The sequence below is a fragment of the Sceloporus occidentalis genome, unplaced genomic scaffold (assembly GCF_023333645.1).
Source record: "Sceloporus occidentalis isolate IW3139 unplaced genomic scaffold, rSceOcc1.0.p SCAF_7, whole genome shotgun sequence".
Taxonomy (NCBI): domain Eukaryota; kingdom Metazoa; phylum Chordata; class Lepidosauria; order Squamata; family Phrynosomatidae; genus Sceloporus; species Sceloporus occidentalis.
The window spans coordinates 18,571,462-18,593,199 of NW_028316987.1; the positions used below are offsets into that span (position 1 = coordinate 18,571,462).

Sequence of the window (21,738 nt, forward strand, 5' to 3'; positions counted from 1 at the left end):
ACAATGTCAAAACAGCTCCGCATTGGACCAAGAGGTTGTCAATAAGCAATGGGATCAATGAAAACATATACTCAAATTTCTGACGACGATCCATGATTGCTGAGATCCCGAGCAAAGGTAAACCAGGTACCAGTGGGAGGGAAATGTATATAAGGCGAGCAGCGCTTATGACGTTTGATCAATTAAGCGCCCTGATTGGTCCAATTTTTTAAAAAAACCGCCAAAAATACTTCGTTTTACAAACGGTCAATGAAATGGAAACGATGCCAAAAGATAAATCGCTTCCAAATAATCCGGTTTAAGCCTACGTCATAATGACGTACTATTGATTGACAGCTCCAAATAAGGTATGGAGGAAAAAAACCGATTTATTTAAACACCGATTTCATGCCAAGTAGGAACGCTTGAAGGTAAATACATCGATTTAAATTGCCAGATGGGCACGATAAAAAAAGCGGTTCTGAAAGCGGGATAAGAACAGTGTTTTCTTGATTCGGTTTTATTAAACCCGTACTATCTTAAACCGTTTCAAATCTTAAGTGAGAACACCCCGTTAGTTAGGTACTCATAGGTCAAAACATTGATGATTCTTCTGTTCTGGATGGAGTGTCACTCCACTGAAGCATCAAGTTCATAATCAGGGATGCTCTTAGATACGCCACAGTGTCTTTTACAAACTTCAGTTGATAAGCCAGATGCAATCTTATCAATGGAGAAAGTTTGACTTCAGTGATCCCTGCTCCAAAGCTTCCAGGTTTAATGTTATATTTATTTATTTATACCCCGGTCCTCAGCCAAAAGGCTATCAGAGTGGCTTACAAATTGTTAATTAGACTTCCCCCTGCCCTCAGATTTACAATCTAAAGAGACAAGACACAAAAGGAGAAGGGAATGTCAGCATTCCCCAGCATTGACTATGTTCGCCAGAACTTCTTCCTTCTTTGATGCCTTTTCAGCATCAGCAGAAAGAACTTTCTTCCCTTCAGGGTTTTTTTTTTTAATTTTATTAATCATTATTGTTAATGTTTAATATGATTTCTACTACTGGAGTTTAAGTTGCTTTCACTTTTTTGTGTCTATTTTGCTTTTTAGTATTTGTGTATTTTAAATGGTACTCTTGAGTAGGCTAACTACTGTTGAATGCTGTTGAAATCAAAACAGACCATCACAAATACATAAAAGACAAAATGACGTTAATGAATATGATAACAATTATAAATGAGAATTAGCTCCCGAATCCTGCTGAGCTGCTGTGTGCTTGTAAGAGGGCCTCTATATATGTGAAAAATAGGATTGTGAAGATGTGTAATATCTGAATTTAGTAGAGAGCTGCCACTTTGTAACTACATAGTAGAGCCAACAAAGGGAGCAATGCAAAATGGGATGCCAACAAAGGGGTTCTGGTGCACATTGGTTACACATCTTCACAGCTCAGTAACTGGCTTTCGTAGTGTTTCTGCTACTTAGTTAAATTGTGTTAAATGACATCCAACTGATATTTACAGTGAAAATGACTAATAAATAAGATGACAAAAAGACAAAACTCAATAGAAGGGATGAAGGAAGTGGGAGAGGGAGAAAGAAAGAAAGAAAGAAAGAAAGAAAGAAAGAAAGAAAGAAAGATGGCAACATCTTTAATACTAAGTGGTTTTTATTTTTGCATGAGCTTTCATGGATATAAACCCACTTCTTCATATATAATACCAAGGTTTTTTTTTTGGGGGGGGTGTCTATGTGCCCATGTTCTGGAAGAGTTTATTCCTGATGTTTCATTAGCATCTGTGGCTAGCATCTTCAGAGAATGCTGGCATGGCATTCTCTGAAAATGCCAGCCACAGATGCTGGCGAAATGTCAGGAATAAACTCTTCCAGAACATAGCCACTTAGCACCGAAAATCCCACACAAAACTATGGATGCTGGTCGCAAAAGTCTTCAACTTCACAATACCAAGTTTCTTACTGTATGCTCTCCTGCCATGTTTCAGTCCATTGGTGCTTTTTTGAACTTTGCACACAAGTGGCTTGTCTCTTGATATTTCAAATTGAAGAGGCTCATCCATATATCCAGTAGTGCCTCCATTTCTTCTTGTGCAGCTTTCCCACTCTTACCTGCTCCTCTTGTAGATGTTGTTCCCATCTTAAAGGTGTGATGCACCATCCTTGCAAAGTAACACTCACAATTCCATATGAAGTTGATACATCTGTCACAAACCCAAACCCATCTATCTATCTTTCTAATGATCAAATTTCCCACAACTATGAACCCCTCATCCTTAGAGTGTAAACCTGGCATCGCAGGATATCTTTGCATTTACCAAATAACAGTTCCTTTATAAAGGATGATTTCTCTTTTCCTTGGAGTGATGTTCTCCTAACCCGTAATTGAAAGACACTATCACCTTTGAATTGAGAAGCCATGAAAGAGGTCTCTGCCTCTCTCATTTTCTCCAGCTAAGCTATTTTGACCTCAAGGAAATTAACCTTTTCTATGATAGCCAGGGGCTTATTAAGCTAAGCAAACCCCACCAACAACTTGTCCCCTGGATTGTGCTCATATTTCAAGTGTTTTTCTGCATTTATTTTCTACCTTAACATATGTCTGTTGCATACACAAAATACACACTTTTTGCCTATGTAAACTTTAATAGAAAAGTAGTTAAAAAAAGAAAATAAACTGACATGATTAATTCCAAACAGGAGTTTTAACTTTTCATAGGAGTACTAAAAATAAAGATTTTTTAAAAAATCAAAGTAGCTCAAAGAAGATGGCACACCCCTGTAAACCCTTGGCGTCTTTATGTTATCTAAACTAGGGATGGAAAGTTGACAGTTGGAAAACCCCAGGAAGAACAGTAAACCAATGAAAACGTGGCACAATTCCTCCCCTCCCATATTTGAACATCCCAAAGTATTACGGAGAAAGTGTAGAAAAACACATGATTCGTTCATGCAAAAAATTGTTTTCTGCGCAGGGAACAGGTTTTGTGTGCAAAACCCTAAACAAAACTGTTTTCTGCAATGACACATTTTTCTATGCAGAATCTGGCACAATCTGGGACATTCAAACACAGGGAGAAAATTGCAGAGGAATTTTTGTTTTCCCCCTATCACTGCATGCCAAGATGAATAGTTGAAGATTTATATCCCTAAACTGCCAAAAGGAGAAAATTCAGATGACCTTTGGGTGGGTTTAGTAGGGTAAGCATTGGGTGTTTGCCCTTCGGTTCAAAGTTTTACAACGACTGAAAATCCAGTGGTTTTTCTCCATGTCAGAAAGCATGTAATTTGTCCTATGAGAAGGAAAAAAAGCCTTGATTTTATGTTAAATAGAATTCTATTTCTAGAGGAGGAACCGAGGAAGTCAATATTGGAGGAACTGAGGAAGTCAATATTTTATGTAAATTTACATTGGGATTATATATATATATAAATATATAATCAGCTTATTGAATATAACTGGATAAAACTATTATTTTTTGCATGCAATAATAAAAATATTTTAAAAGAGAATTCTCAGGCTTATTATAGTACTTGGATGCTGAAACTTGCTTGAACAATGGAGCGACAGTTGTGTACATATGGACTATAGAACTTATGTGAATATATCTCTATATCTGAACTATACACTGTTGTGGCTTTAAAATTTAGATGATACATACAATAACCCTTCAAGGCTAAAATAAGGGGAGGAAATAACACATGGTTTAACGTGTTGATCTGAACAGTTCCTGTTTTTTGATATCTTTTGATAGTTTATCGCTCTCCATATTTGGTACCTATCTATCGTTTAGTAAAAAATTTAGGGATACAGTTTCAACATCTTGTTAGTGTATGAACACAAATACTCTCTCCCACGCGAGGAACCATAGGTTGCTAGAAGGTAAATGGAGGGGAACTCAATTGCAATTACTCTAAAATGCTAATAAATGTAAATACGAAGACAGAGAATGGCTGTGGACTCCTTCTGTGCCCATATATCTACCTATCCAGATAATAGATTAGCTAATGTGTTTGAGCTGAAGCTTTTCCTACTGATCAATCTTAAATTTTAAAAAACAGAGAAAGCTGTTATAGGTAGTTTAGGGGTGCAGACACATAGCAGGTAGAAATGGATTTCCCACAATGTAATGTTGAGAGAAACAGGGGAGAGGGGGCTAATGAATTCATATTTTATATGTAAGTACAGTTGGGCCTTCGTTTTCGTGGGGGATCCATTCTGGAGCCCCCTGCGATAATAGAGGCGTGTGCATATCCAAGCTCCATAGGCTTGAATGGGGCACATGTCTGCAAGCATGCTCAGGGCGCACACCCAATTAGAAACAAGGGAGGTCACCCATCCATGAGTATTTGAGGTCGCGGAGGGGCGACTGTATGGAATAATTACAGCCCCTTAAGAGTCTCTGTTTTAATATGGAAGCATAAGATACAATGACAGGCAAATGAGTCAGAATGCTCCAGTCCAGTTATGGATTCTTGCGTGGCAAAGGGAGGGCTCCATTGGCTCCATTCATAGGTCTAGAAAGAAAGTGGAAGAAAATCTAAGTGCATTCCATGCTGTTAATGTAAAGCAGTGAATAAATACAATTTATTTCATAGAGGACCTAACCAAGGGTTGTTCCTTTGCTTTACAAGGAAGTGGGGGGGGGGCTTTCATAAAGGAGAAACATTTAAAATTTTCACCTATTATTATTATTATTATTATTATTATTAACCTTTATTTATGAAGCGCTGTAAATTTACACAGCGCTCTACATACAATCTTTTAGTTAGACGATTTACAATCTAAAAAGACATGACACAGAAGGAGAAGGGAGTGGTGGAGGGAAAGGATAAGAGGTCCAGCAGTTCCTCTCTACCTTCGAGGCCTGGACCAAGGCAGATGGACTGGAGGGAGGGCGAGGCTTCATAATGGATGGTTAATCATTTTCCAGGGAAAATACATATTCTCAAGTAGGATAATACATATACCTAAAGAGCTCTAGTGCCTCTCCAAACTACAAAGCCCAGGTGTAGTTTGTAGTAATCCCAGGCAAAAAGGCATATTGTACCTGAATTATGAGAACTTGTTCTCTTAAGCTTGGTGCCCCCAAAAGATCTCTTGGCCATTCTTCTATCAAATGTACATAGTTTAAAACAAGATTTCCAAAATACGTTGCTCTCAGAATACCCATTGGACAAAATTAGCAACATGGGGAAAATCCTGTGCTAGTTGGTGGGATTTAGTAACATGCAATGGACAAGAGAAGTGCAGTGTGAAAGACTCACCTTTTACACTTGCATCGCCGCCGCCTTCTGGGATCTTCAGTTTATTTTGGGAGAGGCAGTGAGAGAAGAAAATATGACTTTATTAGTGCTCAGAGTGCTGCAGTTGTTTGCTGTTACTTTCCTTTCATCTTCTCTTTCAATTCACAATGATCTTGGGCATATTATCAACCACTTATTTTTGTTTGCGGGAAGTGTGTAGAAGGATGCTCACACAAGTAAACACTTTCCCATAAATATTGCAGCCAAAGGCCTGAAGTCAGGTTGCAAATGATTCTTCATAGGCTTCAGAAATATTATCTGCATTCCTTACATCCTGCATCTTCTCTTAAATATGTGCCTTCAAGCCGCTGTCAGCTTATGGAGACCCCATAATACTAAGGTCCAAAACACGGTTGCAGAAATAATCCAGTTTAAGACTGCTTTAACTGTCCTGGTTTAGTGCTAGGGAATTTTGGGAACTGTAGTTTAGTGAGATGTTTAGCTTTCTGTGTCAGCGAGCTCAGATGCCACAATGAACTACAGTTCCTAAGATTCTCTAGCACTGAGCCAGAGCAGTTAAACTGCTTTCCAACTAGATTATTTCTGCGGTGTGTTTTGGCCTAAATGGTGGTTTTACCAGTTCCTTCCTCTGAAATATAGCTTACAGCACCTGGTATTTATTGGCAGTCTCCCATCCAAGTTCTAACCATGGCTGAATTTGCTTAGCTTTCAAGCTCAGATTGGATTTGGTTCCTTTAGGATATTTAGGCCACTATCTTTTATCTTACTGCTTTTGAAAAGACTGGATTTTCAATACCATAAAACAACATAAAGGACAACTATATCAGAACGTAACATACACTTATCATACTAACACCATCGACACATACGTATAATGAACATAGTAAACATGACAAATAAACATAATAAACACCATTGACATAATCATGTACAATGACTATAACATAACATATTACTATCACAGAATCTAACAATGTAAAAACTAAAAACGACTTCCTTGTCTTGTCGTTCTTTTCCGTCGATAATCCTTTGATGTGAAACCAAAACGCTTTATAATTAATTATCATATCCAATCTCTTGTGTATATACACAACGTCCACAGCTTATTCTGAAAAATATGGGACCCTCTGATAGCTTACTTAAAAGAACATAACAATCCCAGTTACGCAATTGGATTAGTATGAACTTTTGGGATTTCTTAATTTAGTAAGAAAAGACTGGATTTAGAACTATACAGAAAATGAAGTACTTTTCTAGTCTGTTTATAAATATTAGGAAGCTGCAGTATTTGCTGCTATAGTTCTTTGTTTGTTTTTAAAATATTAAAATGAGATTTCTATTATCCCAGACTATTTCCTGGGAGTTCCCAGCACCAACTGCAGTATTTTATTCCTACTTACAAGTGAGGTTCTTTGTAATTTAGGACATATCGGTTCCTCTTTCTTCTCCTACTTTCTTTCTTTTTTTAGTTTTGCACCAGCTACAACATTTTATTCCTATTGTTAATGGGTTTCTTTTTAAATCTGACACACATCAGATGCAAAAAATATCTTCTTCCCTTCCTTAACATTTTTAAAAGAATAACAGTGCTCTGGTGCATTGGTGCGCCAGTAAAATAGTATTTTTGAACTATAACTCTAAGAAAAAAAAATCAGAGAGGAGAATATTTGCCGTCAGCTAAACATGCTATTTTAAAATGAAACAAAAACTTCTAAACCAATCTGGAAGAATCCAATTTCTAAGTTAAACAAACAAACAAACAAAACAAACCCCCAAACCTGCATTGACATTTATTTGCTGCTACCTTTTTATTTCAGTTAACTATCACCCAATGACAGCTACCCTAAATTCCTGAACTGTTTTTAATGGAGCAATAAGCAGTCACTTTTCTTATAGGAGAAGTAAAAGAAAAAGAATGAAAGTGAAGGCTTCAAAGAAAATCAGAAATTCCTTGCTGGTGGTAGGGCTCACTCTGCCCCAAACAGTGTTATGGAATACAGTACATCCGATTTGCCACTTGAAACCAGTGTGATGAATTCCATTCCATTCCTGCTTACCTAAATTGTTAAAGAAAACTAGACAACATTTTGGTGATTCAAGTACATTTTTCTTAATGCCTTCTGCTTATACTGAGCTGCCAAATGGCAACCTTGTGATAACTATCCATCATAAATATATCTTGGTGTAATTCTGCACTCTCTATCCCCAGTCAGAGCTGTTCTGGTTGCTATGTAATAATAACAACAACAACAACAACAACAACAACAACAACAACAACATTTATTTATATAGCACCATAGGCTTTACACAGCACTTTACAAAGGCCTTCCGAAGCTGCGCCTATACTGAAATTGTAAATTATTTTAAAATGCTTATTTTATCTTGTTTTAAAAATCTATGTATTGTTTTAAATGTTTTTATCCATTTGCATCACTTCGTAGGCTCTAATGGTCTTGGGGCAATATATCAATGTTTTAAATGCATCAGTCAATCAGTCAGTCAATCAAACAATTCAACATACTCTTACTGGGGACTAAACCCCATGGAACAGAACTTAATTTAAGTACAAGTGTCCATGACTGCATGTTAATCAGATATGTATAATTTCATTACCATCTGCCCTATCTAATATTTCAAATCCATTTGTGGTCATCTGTAACCAGAATTAGATTGTCTGTAGCAGAGCTACGTACTGTATTCATTATTTCACAGTACAAAATGAATACTCTCAACCAAGCCAAAGTTCAAGTAGTAGAATCCTAGCCAATATTTCATGTCTCCCAGTTTGGACTCTCTGTCTTTTATTCTATTATAAATCATTAAGTTACAATATGCATCCTGCCTGTGAAAATATTTACTTTTTCAGAGTAAATTCTCAATCTTTACCCTTGGTCAGTATAAAAAAAAATACTGATCATTATGATATAATGCCATTGTGAACACAGCTGTTACATTAGTAAATGTGCACCAAATTTTATCTCCCCCCCCATCCCAGAATCAGACATAGTTGAAAGGAAATACTCTTACCACAGCACACAGATATGGTGATCACCAAACTTATCAACAGAATGAAACAACCACCAACTAAAGGAGCCCAGATGTATAGTTCACAGGAGAACATTGTCCTTAGATCTGCATCTGCAGAAAAAGAGGATGCTGAAAATGAGTTCTGAAAACAGTAACCAATAGATTCTTATGCAGTCAACAGAACTCCAGCGTTGACACTCTATGCTCATTTTGTAGCACTATTCTGTGCTTCTATGTCTTAGGGCCCTTCCACACTGCACAACTATAATACATTGATTCCACTTGGAAATCTGGCATTTGCAGTTTAGAGAAGGGTATTTAGAATTTGCAGACAGTGCCTAGCATTCCATAGGAGGCAGTCATGGTAGTTTAAATGGAATTATAGTACTATAATTGTGTAGTGTGAAAGCATCCTTAGAGCTTAAACTTTGCCTTGCAACAAAAGAGCACCACTTTAATTCTTGAATGCCAGAGTATAGGACGTAATGTAGGGAAAGATGACACCCTTCTTCCTCACTTTGAGTGACTGTATTTGCAGAGGTAAGTCCAGCCAGAATTGCACACGTGTTTCGTGACCCCTTAAATTTCATGGGGGTTGCTTAGGCAAGGAATCCTCAGACATGGTTTTGCCAATTCCTTTCTCTAAAATATAGCCGACAGCACCTGATATTCCTTAGTGGTCTGCCATCCAAGTAGTAAACTGGGCTTGCCCCAGTGGCATCACAAGGGTTGGTGTCACTCGGTGCAGTAACTCATGGTGTCACCTCCACTCCCATTAGAACTCCATACAGGATCCTTAGTAATGTTTTTTGTACTAATGTTACTCATAAATCATAATTCCCATATATCACTGAATGTAATGGTAATAGTTGTGACATAAATAACTAACAAAATTAAAATTACACCTTTAAATTGCAATATCATATGTACAGCCTAAATGCATTTTCATATGCATAGCTTCATGTGGTCAAAGTGAAAATTTGGTAAAACCTGATGTTTTTAAAGAAATGTTAAAAGAATAAAAATGTTAATTTGTTTAAACATTTAAATTTTTAATTTGGAGGTGATGCCACTGGCTGGTACCCTGCTTAATCTCTAAGATCAGATAGGATCTGGTGCCTTTAGAGTATTTAGGGCTTTAACACAAGTATATAGCTAACACAAGACTCTTTGCTGATTTTGTTGCAGCAGACCAAGACAACTACCCCTCTATGTGTATATGTTCTGAAATATAGAAATATGAATCTAACACAGAGTAAATGCACAGTTCTTCTTACCAGCAAACTAAACCTACATAGGAAAATTACCTTAATAAGCACTACTGTTATCAAGTTTCATTTCCTCCACTCCAGTGCATCTGTCTATTCTGTCCACTAACAATCAAAGACACATATTTCTGGGATGTCCCCAAACAGAGAACTCTTCTGATGTTTGCCAGCAACATAGGATTCACAAAACAGATTACCTTTGTGCAAGGAGGGTTGTTTTGTCTACTGCAGTTGATAGCCATTGGTACATCTCTTCCGTGAAGATGGCAAACCTAGCTTTAAGGCCATCTAACCTAGTGAGCATCTTTGCATCTTGTGGCAGTGATTTTTATTTCTTAATTAGATATTGTATGAATATTATTGGAAGGGTGAAGGAACAACATGAACCTATGCAACATCCCATCCTATTGTGTGAATACATATTAGAAATCATGAGTAAACAGTGTGTTGTGATATGTACAGGGAACAGTGAGGACTGAGAATTGTCCTGTGTGATAGAAAATGGAGAACTAGTAGTGACGGCACCAATCACACAGGAGTGAGAGTGTCAGGAAAAGTGGAATAAGGGGAGTGCCAGCCTTGTGCTGCCAGCACATAGGAAACTGTTTAAATCAACAATCAAACATTAGCTGTTAAGGGACACTAACTCACTGCCTGCCTCTGAGGTGATAGAGCAGTGATGGCAAACCTTTTAGAGACTGAGTGCCCAAACTGCAATCCAAAACCCACTTATTTATCACAAAGTCCCTCTGGCTTTCTCTGTTCTGGGGCGACGGTGCATGTGCCCAAACAGAGGGCTCTGAGTGCCACCTCTGGCACATGTGCCACCTGTTCGCCACCACTGTGGTAGAGTGTGGCTTGTCCAAGATCACCGTACAGGTTTTCATGGCTGAGTGGAATTTGAGCCCTGGTCTCCCAGAGCTCTATTCCAATATGCAAGCCATCATATCACACTCAGTGGTAACACTACCTATGGTGACACCAAGTGTGGGGGGCTGCTGTGGGGGGCGGCAGCGGTGGCCTGCCCCACTCCCTCCCACTAACTCACTCATCTGCCCTCACTCCCCAGTTGCGCAGTGACCTGCCAGATCTTGCTGGCTTCACACCTAGGAGCACAAAGCAGACCCAAGCTGAAAACATGCTGCATCATGGCCTTCAGAACATATCCTGGACTAGGAGTAACAGTAACAGTAAATATAAAATAGCTTAACATTACAGTGACTTATGGATCCATATTCAAAGGAAGGTGAAGGAAACGTACCCGAGGCTGTGGGATTTGGACACTCCATGGGTTCTTTCACTGCTTGTCCTATACTTCTCGTTGTAATCTGATGTGGAACAGTGGGCGGCTGGGTGGTTGTCTCTGCAAACAAAATGATGAAGGAATTTTCTGCATAGATCTTACACCCTGAGTGAGAGACTTTACAATCATGCCGTTCCCATTGGATTACACTGTCATGGCAGGGAATAGAGGAGAAGGAAACAGTATTTCTAACCCCTTGCCCCACTTTTGGAAGCCTCAGGTGAGAAAAGTCTGCACATCACCTTGGCATTTTAAACCCAGAAAGGGAGGTGGCCCATTACTAACCAAGCAGACCTCAAATGAAATATCAGGGATAGTTTGCAGTGGAAATGAAGCTGATCTGACAGTGGATGGGAATGAAAGGAAGAAAAGGGAAGCTATCGCGGTCAAGTTCAGTCACCAGCTCCTGGCAGCGAGATAAGAAGAGGGAAGCTCCCAAGTTTATGCAAAAGAGGAGACACCAAGAAGGGCTCAGGGAAAACATTATTTCACACACACAGCATGTGCAATGGCTAGCTATTGTTGGTGTCCATAAAAGGCTTGTGACAGAGCTTACTTGGCAGGTAGACTGAGAGGCTTGAACTGAAGATCAGTTTCTGGTTGCGGTGGACAAGACAGTAATAGATGCCCTGGTCTTCCTCTTGGAAGCTGGTAATTATTAAGTGGTAATAGTTGCCATTTTTATGTGCCTCATAGCTGTTGATTGAGTCTGGTGATACCTTGCCCCTTACAGAGACATATACGATGAACCGCATGGTGTGCCCATTTTGCTGTAAAATCCAGTATACCCCAGCATCTGCATCACTGGTTTCACACTTCAGTTCTACTCTGGTATTAAAGGCTTCAGGAGATTTGATCATCTTGACTGCCATACTGTTAATTTGGGACCAGCAGCAGCCTGAGAAGAGAAGAGAAGTCCAGTTAGTTTGTTTACTAACTGCAGCCAAACAATATTCTGATGCACGTTCCCTCCTGAGGTGAAGATGACATGAATGTGCTACTCTGCTAAATGGCATTGCCTGAGATGTAACATTGTATAAATAGGGTGGGGAAAGTGCAATACTGAGGTGGTTACATATGGACCCCAAGTTCTTTTTTCAGCCCTCAAATCTGCCCAGCCGCTCTAGAATGACCTCTTTCGATAAAAAAATTAAAGAACAAAGTGGGTGAACTCAATCTCCCATAAGACCCAAAGAGTGATAATTCACCTTGTATTCAGGTTGCACTCTAATTGCTTAGCATTAAAAACAAACACCCAGGTTTTTCTTCCCCATACCAGAAGTGCACTTTTAGAGTTTTGTCTTTAATTTTTAATTTTTCAGTGAAATTTGGGGGGTATTTTTGGCAATCAAGCGGCAGTCCGCCGCCGCCACCGGTTGCAGCGCGAAGGAGCCGCAGCAGCCAAATCGTGCGGCTCCTTCACGCTGCAATAAGAAGTGCCAAAATGACGCTTCTCTTTGTGGCGCAGTTATAACACCGCAAGGCGACAGTGGCGCACTCGCGGTGTCATATGTGCCGTACGACGTGCGGACACAATGCGTCCGCTACGTCAAGAAGGCGGCGCCCGTGTGGAACGGGCGTCGCCATTTTGTACAGACTCGGTCCGTAATAGGGTTAGGGGCGTCTGGAAGGGATGCCCCTTCTCAACCCTAATACGCCCCTTCCTAACCCTAGTACGCCCCTTCGGTGCGTGTGTAACACGCCTATGTTGCACCCCAGGTCCTGGCGGAAAGAAGTTGTCGCTCAGAGCCAAAAATAAGAAAGTGAATTGGAAGGGGTTAATGCATTTAGGCTATCGAATTAGATTTACATGAGAAGAGGAGAAACTTAACTATAATGTTTATGTTAAATTGCCACTTAAGTTTAAATTAAAACCCTCTACTGATGTCTTATCAGAGTAAAGCATGCTCCCCACCCTCTTGTCCTTTTTTATTTGGACTTTACTTCTCATTGATTGCAAGTGTATCTATACCTTTTTGGAATCCTCCAGATTCAATTGATATAAATACCAGGGTTTCAGTAATATGGCTTCATTATTACATTTCAACATAGGACAGGGGAATCAGTAACAAATCTTCTGTTAATTTCAAAAGTCTTAATCACAATTTATCCCGCTAGAATTACTTTTTAGTACGTGGACTAAGGCTCATGACCAAGACATTGAAATTTCCCATCCTTGAAGGACTAACAAAAAAGAAAAAAGAAAGAAACGGTTTTTCAAAAACCCAGAAGAACTTCCTTTTGGATAAAGAGCCACCTGGGAAACATAGCATGTGTTGGTGCGTTTGCACAGTCTTTCATTCAGTTAATAAATAGCTTAATATGTTAATTCTACAATTAAGTTAATGCTATTTTAAAAGTTAGTTCCTACCACTGCCCTAGATCTACTACAGTTACCCATCAGAAAAATGTACTGAGTTTAAGCAGAAAGACAATGTGGTGAATGGATTAAAGATTCACTCTACTGATTGGAATATTTCATCCAGAAACATTTTTTACTGTTGGTTAGTTTGGAAGGTTTATTTTGGTCTGTTATTTTTTGTCTGATATTACATTGTACTCTATTACTTTGTTACCATCCTGGGGATATAAATTTAAATTGAAGATGTGGTCTATGAACTGCGCACATTATTAGGAAAGTATACTTAAGATTCCAGCCAGATCTTATAAATCTGCTCTAGCTGCTATGACATGAAAAGTGTTCTCTAAGTCAACACAGAATCCAGGACCACAACAATTGCTTTCTTGCTTTGTTTTCCTAGTTGTTTATTTATCATCACACACACACACACTTCTCTCTCTGTGTGTGTGAGACATGTTCTCAGTCTCAAGGGAAGGCAATGGTAAACCTCCTCTGGACCAAATCTTGCCAAGGGTGGCCATAAGTAGGAAATGACTTGAAGGCAAGCAACAATATATGTATGTATGTGTATATCATACCCACATATGATATAGGATGTGAGATGCTTCACTGATCTTGACTTATGGTGATCTTTTGCCATTGTCTTCCTTTGAGGCTGAGCGTGTGTGACCTGCCTAAGGTCTCCCAGAGGATTTCCATAACTGAGCAGGGATCTGAACTTTGGTCTCAAAGAGTCCTAAACTATCACTCAAACTACTACACCTTGGTGACTCTCAATATGACAAAGCAATATTGTCAATTGTCAGTTGTGTCCATATGCCACCCAGTCTTCATTTGACACCTAGAAATCAAAATCAAAACCCCTAGATGCCTACTCAGAGCTTTGTACATAGGGTTTTAAATGTCTTCTGGGGAGGTAATGTCCCCTGTTTTAATGGTGGTATGCAAATCCTCATTTTCAAGTATGGTTGTTTTGAGGATTTCTGCAGCTGTAATGCAGGTGGCTGCCACAATTCTCTCACCACATCATAGCGGTACCATGAAGGAAGACGTTGTGTAAGTGAGTGGTAGATACCATGTGCTGTGCTCCAAACTGGTGAGGATATATGGGTTTTTGTGGTCTAGTCACACATACGGTGCTCTAAAATGCTCATCACCCAAGTCAAAGCTTTTAATTTAATCATCTAAGAATGTAACAGGATCTGGCTAAATGCATCTCTAGTCCAGCATTATGTTCTCTGACCAATCCGATGTTTGAATCTGCAGCTGCAAAGCAAGATTTGAGTGCAACATTTTTTGCTTGCTTGTACTCTCCAGCACATGATACTGAAGGATAGATTGCCTTGGATATCCCCATTAGGACTGATAGACATTGATCATAAACCATCTAGCCCTCTTTAAAACTTGTCTAGAATGAATCCAATTCCCTTTAAAACTGGTTAACAAGTGCCCTGCTCAGGTCTTGCAAATTCTGAGCAATGTATTCCTTGGTTAATTCAGTCCATCTATAACACATTTCAAATATGTTGATTTTCTTCCTGCCAGTATATCATTTATTTCTTTATTTTGCCTCTCCTCAATCTCGTTTGATTCACTGGATGACTGCAGGTTCTAACAGTCTGGCAAAATATCTGTGCTGACATGGAATGAAAAACCAAAATTCTGGAGGATTCAGGAGCATCAGGGCTAAGGGAAGACGAACTGTATCCTGATGCATTGTGCCTGACCACTCACACTATAAGCAGGCAAGGCTGAAGAAGAAAAAAATAAGTTAACTCAATCTGTTAAAAATGAAAACTCCTTACTGAGAGTCCTGGACTCTTCTATCGCTCCCCTGCCATGCCAGATGTGTAATTCATAGTTTCTTTTAGGGTCATTTCTCTGGCATATGGGGAAAGACAAACTATATTTCCAGATGGGCAAAAAACCAAAAACTGAACTTGGATGGAAGGACTTGATTCATTCAGCCACTTCTGCTTTCAACAAGTGTGGTTGGACAACAAATGCAATCAGCACACTGTCTTATTCCTGACAATTGAGAATTCAGACATGTTATTCCATGTGAATGTACAGTTGGCTCTCCATATCTATCTGTGGATTCTTTATCCCCAGATCCAAGCATCCATGGCTTGAAAATATTCCATATATATATATGTATATATTCCAAAAGGCAAACTTTGATTCTGCCATTTTATATAAGGGTCACAATTTTGCAATCCATTGTATTTAATAGGACTTTAATATCCACAGATTTTAGTGTCCACAGGGGGTCCTGGAACCAAACTCCGGCAGATACCAAGGGCTCACTGTGCCCACAATTTCATATTGCATTCACTAACTGGCATACTTTTTTCCTGCACTTCAGCATAGGTTATATTGTTAGGCTATTTAATTATGGTATTTTTGGCACACTAAATTACACAGAAGGACAATTTTTTATTTGGAACAATACACTTACATTTAGCCTCACCATAATCCAGTACAGAATTAAATAGGCTGATGCCCACTGATTTCAATGAGTTCTTGTGCCTCTAACTTTACATTGATTTGTGCGTACAAAATATCAGATAGATAAATCCTGTCAATTAAGATGGAGTATTTCTTCTCTGGAGACATGCCTTTCAAATAACACTTTAATTTTCCTGTTCTTGTTGGTTTGGAGAACCTCTTGTGACCCCGTAATATTAAACTCAACCATCAAGTGTCATGTCAGCAAATGAATACATTTTCAATCATTTTCAAAACCATTATTATTATTACTGCCCCGCTTCTCCCCCTTTTCAGGACTCAAATTAAAAAATGCATAGCAAATAATAAATAAATAAATAAATAAATAAATAAATAAATAAATAATTACAACAAATTAAAAAAACACAGTTATTGTCTTTCCCCTTTATATATTGTTCATTTGGCAGAGGGGCATCTATGGGACATTTGCTTCTTTGGCTTTTGACACTTTCTTTCTTTCTTTCTTTCTAGCTTTGATTTCCAGAGGAATAGCTATATTAGTCTGTTGCAGACAACAACAACACACTTTTTGCTGATTTTAATTTATAATCTACTCCGAATGTTTAGTAGTTCTCTCCTTTTTGGGTCGGTTTGGTCGGTTTGGTCTGCTCCTCAATAGCTCTATTAGCATTATGTACTTAATTTGAAAAGCATGCAACAACTTCCACATGGCTTTAGATCCCCCACTTGTATCCCACCGTAGTTCTCCCTCACAATTTGCAAATTTACAGGAATTTTAAGACAGTTTTAAAGGACAGCTTAGGTGTGTGGTATTGAAAGAAAAGAAAGGACAAAGTCTTCCATCTAAATCACATTTGCTCATGGTACTGCAATTATTATTTTTCAATTATGAGTTACTTTAATTAAAAAATACCTAAAATAGTAATTGGATACTCACACAGAATCAATCCCACAAGCCATAGAACTGAAGAATTTGTGGCCATTTCTTCTTCTTTTTTCTTTTTTGGCTATCGGTCTTCTTCTGACAAGGCACAGGTGAAAGAAGGTTAGTTTGATTGTTAATGAGATAGGACCCTCTTGGTGGGAAGGATGTGATGTCAGCTACCGCCTAAAAGAAGAGGCTTGCAGAGAAGAATGAAAGAAGGACAACCATGAAGAATTCTGTATGGGATAAATGTTATTTCCAGTCTTTCTTCTTAAATCCTCCGGTGAGCAAGCCTTAAGTTATAACGCTTAAACAAATATTATCAGTCGTAGGTTGCTTTATCCTGTAGGCATCCTAGAAGATCAGCATGGTGGGAGAAAAAGGTTCTCCAGAAAGGCCCAGATGTATGTTATCTGACTCTGGAGGAAAGGAAGCAGCAAACTGGTAGAGAGGAAACCTGTTGGGAGGGATTTGTAAAGGCAAGACCAGACACGGTATGGTTGAGTTAGTCAAAGAAAGAGCTGTGAAGTGGTCAGGGAGTGTTTGTAGGTGTCTGGGAACAGTAGAAGCTAATGGGCAGTTTATGGTGATTGATCTACTATCACTGAAGCAAGACTATTCAGTGGGTCACTTTCCAATGGAGATGGTGGTACAACAGGTAGGGAGATGGTCCGAGTGGCAGTTCTCTGTAATGATAACATAGGATTGCACATTTTAAATTACTCTGGATCACTGAAATGGCTCCTTCCTTCTTATTTATGAACATATCAACATGTTGGCATTACTTCACTTATTACATTACATCTCTCTGCAGGATTCCACTTTCATTCAAACTAGATCTGCCTGATGTCTTTTTATTTCAGGGTTGAAAGAGAGCCTAGCCTAGGAGGCCATTCTGTAAATTCTGTGGGAGGCTGCCTTGTTTATTGTGTAGCACTAGAGGATTGTGCAATGTTCTGCAATGGTAAGTGGACCATCTGTTATATAGTACTATGAAGCCTTTCTAGGACACATTGGCCTTGTATAGACTCCCTGTGATTCCAAAGGAAAATCTCCTATTGCTACCAGTCAGGGCATTATGCAGCTGTTGCATTATTCCCTCTTTAATTGGTTTTCTTTGGTAACAAAAAATGCAGGAATGCTAGAAAATGCAGAGTCAGAATATGATGATTCTAGGACAGTTTCATGAATGAGGCAGAGCAGTTGCAAAATAAATGATTTGTATGGATGAACACCAAAGTAGGAAGCAAAGAAGAATAAAAAAGAGTAGGAAGATTTGGATTAGCCATAAGAAAAGAAGCAGATGAGAGTCTGATAGATTTTTGTGAGGCCAACAACAATTAATTGCAAACACCTTTTTCATATAGCCAAAGAGAAGCCTATCTACATGGACAACACCAGATGGACAACACAAAAGCCACATAGAGTATACAATAGGAAGCAAAAGATGGAGAAGTTCCATTACGGTGGCCAAGACTAGACCAGGTGCTGACTGTGTTTCAGACTACTTATATCAAGAATAAGAGTAAAGCTGAAGAAGAAACAAAGACCAGTCATTATAACCAAATATGATCTGAACAACATCTCAACAGAATTTACTGACAACATAAGAAACAGATTTGAACGATTAAACATAATTGACAAGGAATCAGAAGAACTATGGTCAGAAGCCAGAGACATAACAAAGGAAGAATGCAAACCAACACTTTCTGTGGTCAAAAAGAAAGAGAAGAAACAATGGATGACAGATAAAACACTTCAAGCATAGAAAGAAGAGGCACAAAACAAAAGTGAGAACAAAATCAAAACAATGAATGCAACTGTACAACGACTAGCACAAAACAATAAAGACAACTGCTACAATGATCAATTCAGAGAAACAGAAGACAGCATCAGAAAAGTAAGAACAAGAGACCTCTTCCACAAAATCCAAGAAATCAAAGGGAAGTTCAAACCAAGATCCTGGATGCTATATGACAATAAAAAGAACATAATTCAAGACGAGGAAGAAATAAAAAATGGAGGCAATACACGTTATTATACCATGCATACCCTGCATTATTTTGGGATATAAATATTTTGTTATATAATAGCAGAGAGGCCATAAGCATGAACTTGGACAGAGCATGTCGACCTTTAGGTGAACTTCTAACTGGTCACATTGATCTGAGGGCATGTGGCAAGGACCAATGTAACTTAATGGGTGTAAGTACTGCTGTTTTCCACCCCTCTGCTGTGTGCATTTCGTCTTGAAGGCGACAGACAAAGGTTTGTTAGCCTAAATCATTAAGCCAATCTTTTTGCTAGCACCCATGGTATATTCCCACACCCTATCCTAGTCCAAACTCCCTGGGGGTTGTCCTAATCTTATCACAGCTTCATTAAATCAATATCACTGCCATCAATCAAAAATTGAACCCAGAAGCTTGACAGTATTTGTGAGTCCAGCTATTACCATTTTTGCATGTTTAGTTGTATGCACAGCTTCTGAAAGAGGAACAACTTCTTAGTTAAAAAAGAATCAACCAGAGTTCTGATTTTCTGAGAATGTTAACTGAAGGAAAACTTACAGAAACATGGATATTGGCTATAAGAAACCATTGCTTTGGTGTCATGGAAAGAAGATGAAGATGGCTTCCAAAAGCTGGGTGGATGCTTATGTTGACCTCAAGCCTGTTACTGCTCCAACTGATTCTGCAGGAGTTTTAGCGTTGGTCTGGTGAGACCTGTTTTGCTATGTAGATCTGGAGGATGTAGGAAGGAAAATGGGCTTAGTTTCCTATGTTTGCATCATTTGGGTTTATCCTAAATACAGCAAACGAACAGCCAAGCTGATTGTGTAACAATATGAAGCTGGTCAAAACAATTGAACCAGTTTCTTTTTTAGTACATCAAGGGGCATGGCACAAAAGGCCATGGTAAAAACCTCAGAGGGAGGAGGTTGGCACATTTTAAATTGGCGTGTACTTGCTTTTAACAATCTAGTTCAGATTTCCTGTCCCACTAGAAAATGACTAAGCCACTGCTAACTGTGAGCTGCTGGCTTCCATTCATCTAAAAATGCCGGTCTTCCTCTGAGAGCAATACATGATGGCTACCTGGCCAGATTTTTAATGCTGAACACTATCTAGCGTCAAAAGGTGGTCGGATAAGCAAGTTTACTCCACCTTGCAGAAAGAAAAATGTTCAGTTTTGTAGGGGAATCAAATTCAAAAATTTGGTAATTATGAAATTACAGGTATTTTTTTCTTAGGTTACATTTCCAACACCATAATCTCCTTTATGTGTGATCCTAAACTTACACACACATTCCTCTGCATACAGTGTATGAATAACTGAAGTTCTGGATAACACACTGCCTCTGAAGGACTGTAGCCTATGAAAATATACACCATGTTTTCAAGTATATATTTGTAAGTCTAAGATCCCACTGGATTCCTTGTTATCAGTTATGATAGTGATATGACAGTAGGATGCTTAATTACATAATCTGAAAGGACCATGAAAAATATCTACCATAAAAGTTGTCCATTAGTTTTTGAAAGTGCTGCCATGCATTCCCACAGGTTTATGTTGCAGAAGTACTTCAGAACAGTGGTGATTGTCTCTTGCTAGTAACATGGGATAACTGATTTTCTGCCTGGTGGAAATGTGCTGCTACCTGCCTGTCACTATGTTTGGCCTTTAAATAGAACAAAGATTACAAAGACATCTTAAGCCTTCATGTCCTCTTCTCCAAATGAAACAAAAAATCTAGCCAGCACAGTCCCCAAACTGCTTGTTGCTTCAGGAAAAGCAACTAATCACATATACAAAAAATGGCCAAACTCATCACTGGAGCAATTTCAAACATTTGAACTGAATCAAAGTCCACTTTAAAAGAACAGTAGCACTGGAGTCTCTCCAAACTTATTTCCAGCAGAGCTGCATGAAAAGCCAAAGAGAACGGTATAAAAGGAACAGGCACTAACATGTTAAAATGAACTTGGAAATACTATTTATTTATTTGAGCAGGCATTTGAAATATAATTGATATCGGGGTGGCTTTTATGGAGCAGGCGGGTTTGAATTATGCTTTTAACATCTGTATATTCTTATGTGATTTTATATTGTTGTAGATGATTTTAATTGGAATTTTATTGAGATTTTTAAATGTTTTATCTGTGATCCACCCTGGGTCCTTCCTGGGAGAAAGGCAGCATACAAATTAAGTAAATTAAATATATATATATAAATAAATATAGGACATAAAAACAGCCAATACTGGTGTGCTGGAATCTGTTCTTTCTGCTTTATCCCATCAGGAAATGAATCATAGAGTTTTAACATCACCTGGAATTCCAAGATGTCTTTAAAAGAGCTATGGATCCAAGTCATATCTTACCAGTGAAGGAATTACGGCTATGTCCTCTTTCCCCCCAGTCTTTATCTAAAATGGTCTTGACAGGCTATGGTCCTAGATTACTTGTTCTGCTATGTTTCTTGTTCAAACCCTGGTAATTTTTAGAAGAATGAGCAAACTTTTACTTGCAGACTTGCAAACCACAAGAGCCACCCATTTTGGGAATGGATGTAGCGGCAAATGCACAGTCAAATTTGGAAGATGTTTTCAGATAATCAAATAGATTACCCCTCCTCAATGGTAAATGGAAATTATTTTAATGCTGTGCTAAAGGATTGCGATGGGTTGCCTGTGTGGTGTGAACCACCTGTGTGATTCTCCTCTCCCTCCATATATTGCGCCTTTCAGAATCTAGCCCTTCTAAAATGCAGGACAAGTAAAACTGACACATTTGGGAAAGAAGAGATGGCATCCTGTTAGCGGTCTATGTGTGCACAAATTTGCCTTAAGACTGTGTGTGTTTCTTCTTTTTTGGATGTGTGTGGAGACCTATTCTCTAGCCCTTTATGCTCCAACCCAAATAACTCCTGAAAATGAGCTACTCCAGGAAGGACTGCTGCATCTGAACAACGGGGAGGAGTGGAAAGGCAATTCAGGTGACAGAGGTGCAGCTGCTCTGGGCTCCATGGGGAAGGAAAAGACATCCCCTCATTCCCTGCCGCCACTGAGCTGAGACCAGTTACTTCACTGTCTGACTTACCTCCCCCTTCCCACTAG

General features: G+C 38.8%; 1 protein-coding gene across 1 annotated transcript; it reads right to left on the bottom strand.

The window, feature by feature from the left end:
- Positions 1-4,157: 4,157 nt before the first annotated feature.
- Positions 4,158-17,015, bottom strand: LOC149309341 (T-cell surface glycoprotein CD8 alpha chain-like). The gene is made up of 6 exons (XM_089532262.1): positions 16,632-17,015; positions 11,420-11,761; positions 10,822-10,923; positions 8,293-8,403; positions 5,266-5,299; positions 4,158-4,515 (listed from the first exon to the last, which is right to left on the bottom strand). The coding sequence occupies exons 1-6, from the start codon at positions 16,675-16,677 to the stop codon at positions 4,464-4,466; spliced, it is 687 nt and encodes a 228-aa protein (XP_089388388.1). The 5' UTR covers positions 16,678-17,015; the 3' UTR covers positions 4,158-4,463.
- Positions 17,016-21,738: the final 4,723 nt, after the last annotated feature.

What these genes read in the sequence shown, in the direction of transcription:
- LOC149309341 (XM_089532262.1), bottom strand. Translation starts at nt 16,677, where the DNA reads ATGGCCACAAATTCTTCAGTTCTATGGCTTGTGGGATTGATTCTGT. An exon ending in GCTTGTGGGATTGATTCTGT is followed by an intron (nt 11,762 to 16,631) that starts GTGAGTATCCAA and finishes TTCTCTTCTCAG; the next exon opens with GCTGCTGCTGGTCCCAAATT. An exon ending in TCCAAATCCCACAGCCTCGG is followed by an intron (nt 8,404 to 10,821) that starts GTACGTTTCCTT and finishes CTTTTTCTGCAG; the next exon opens with ATGCAGATCTAAGGACAATG.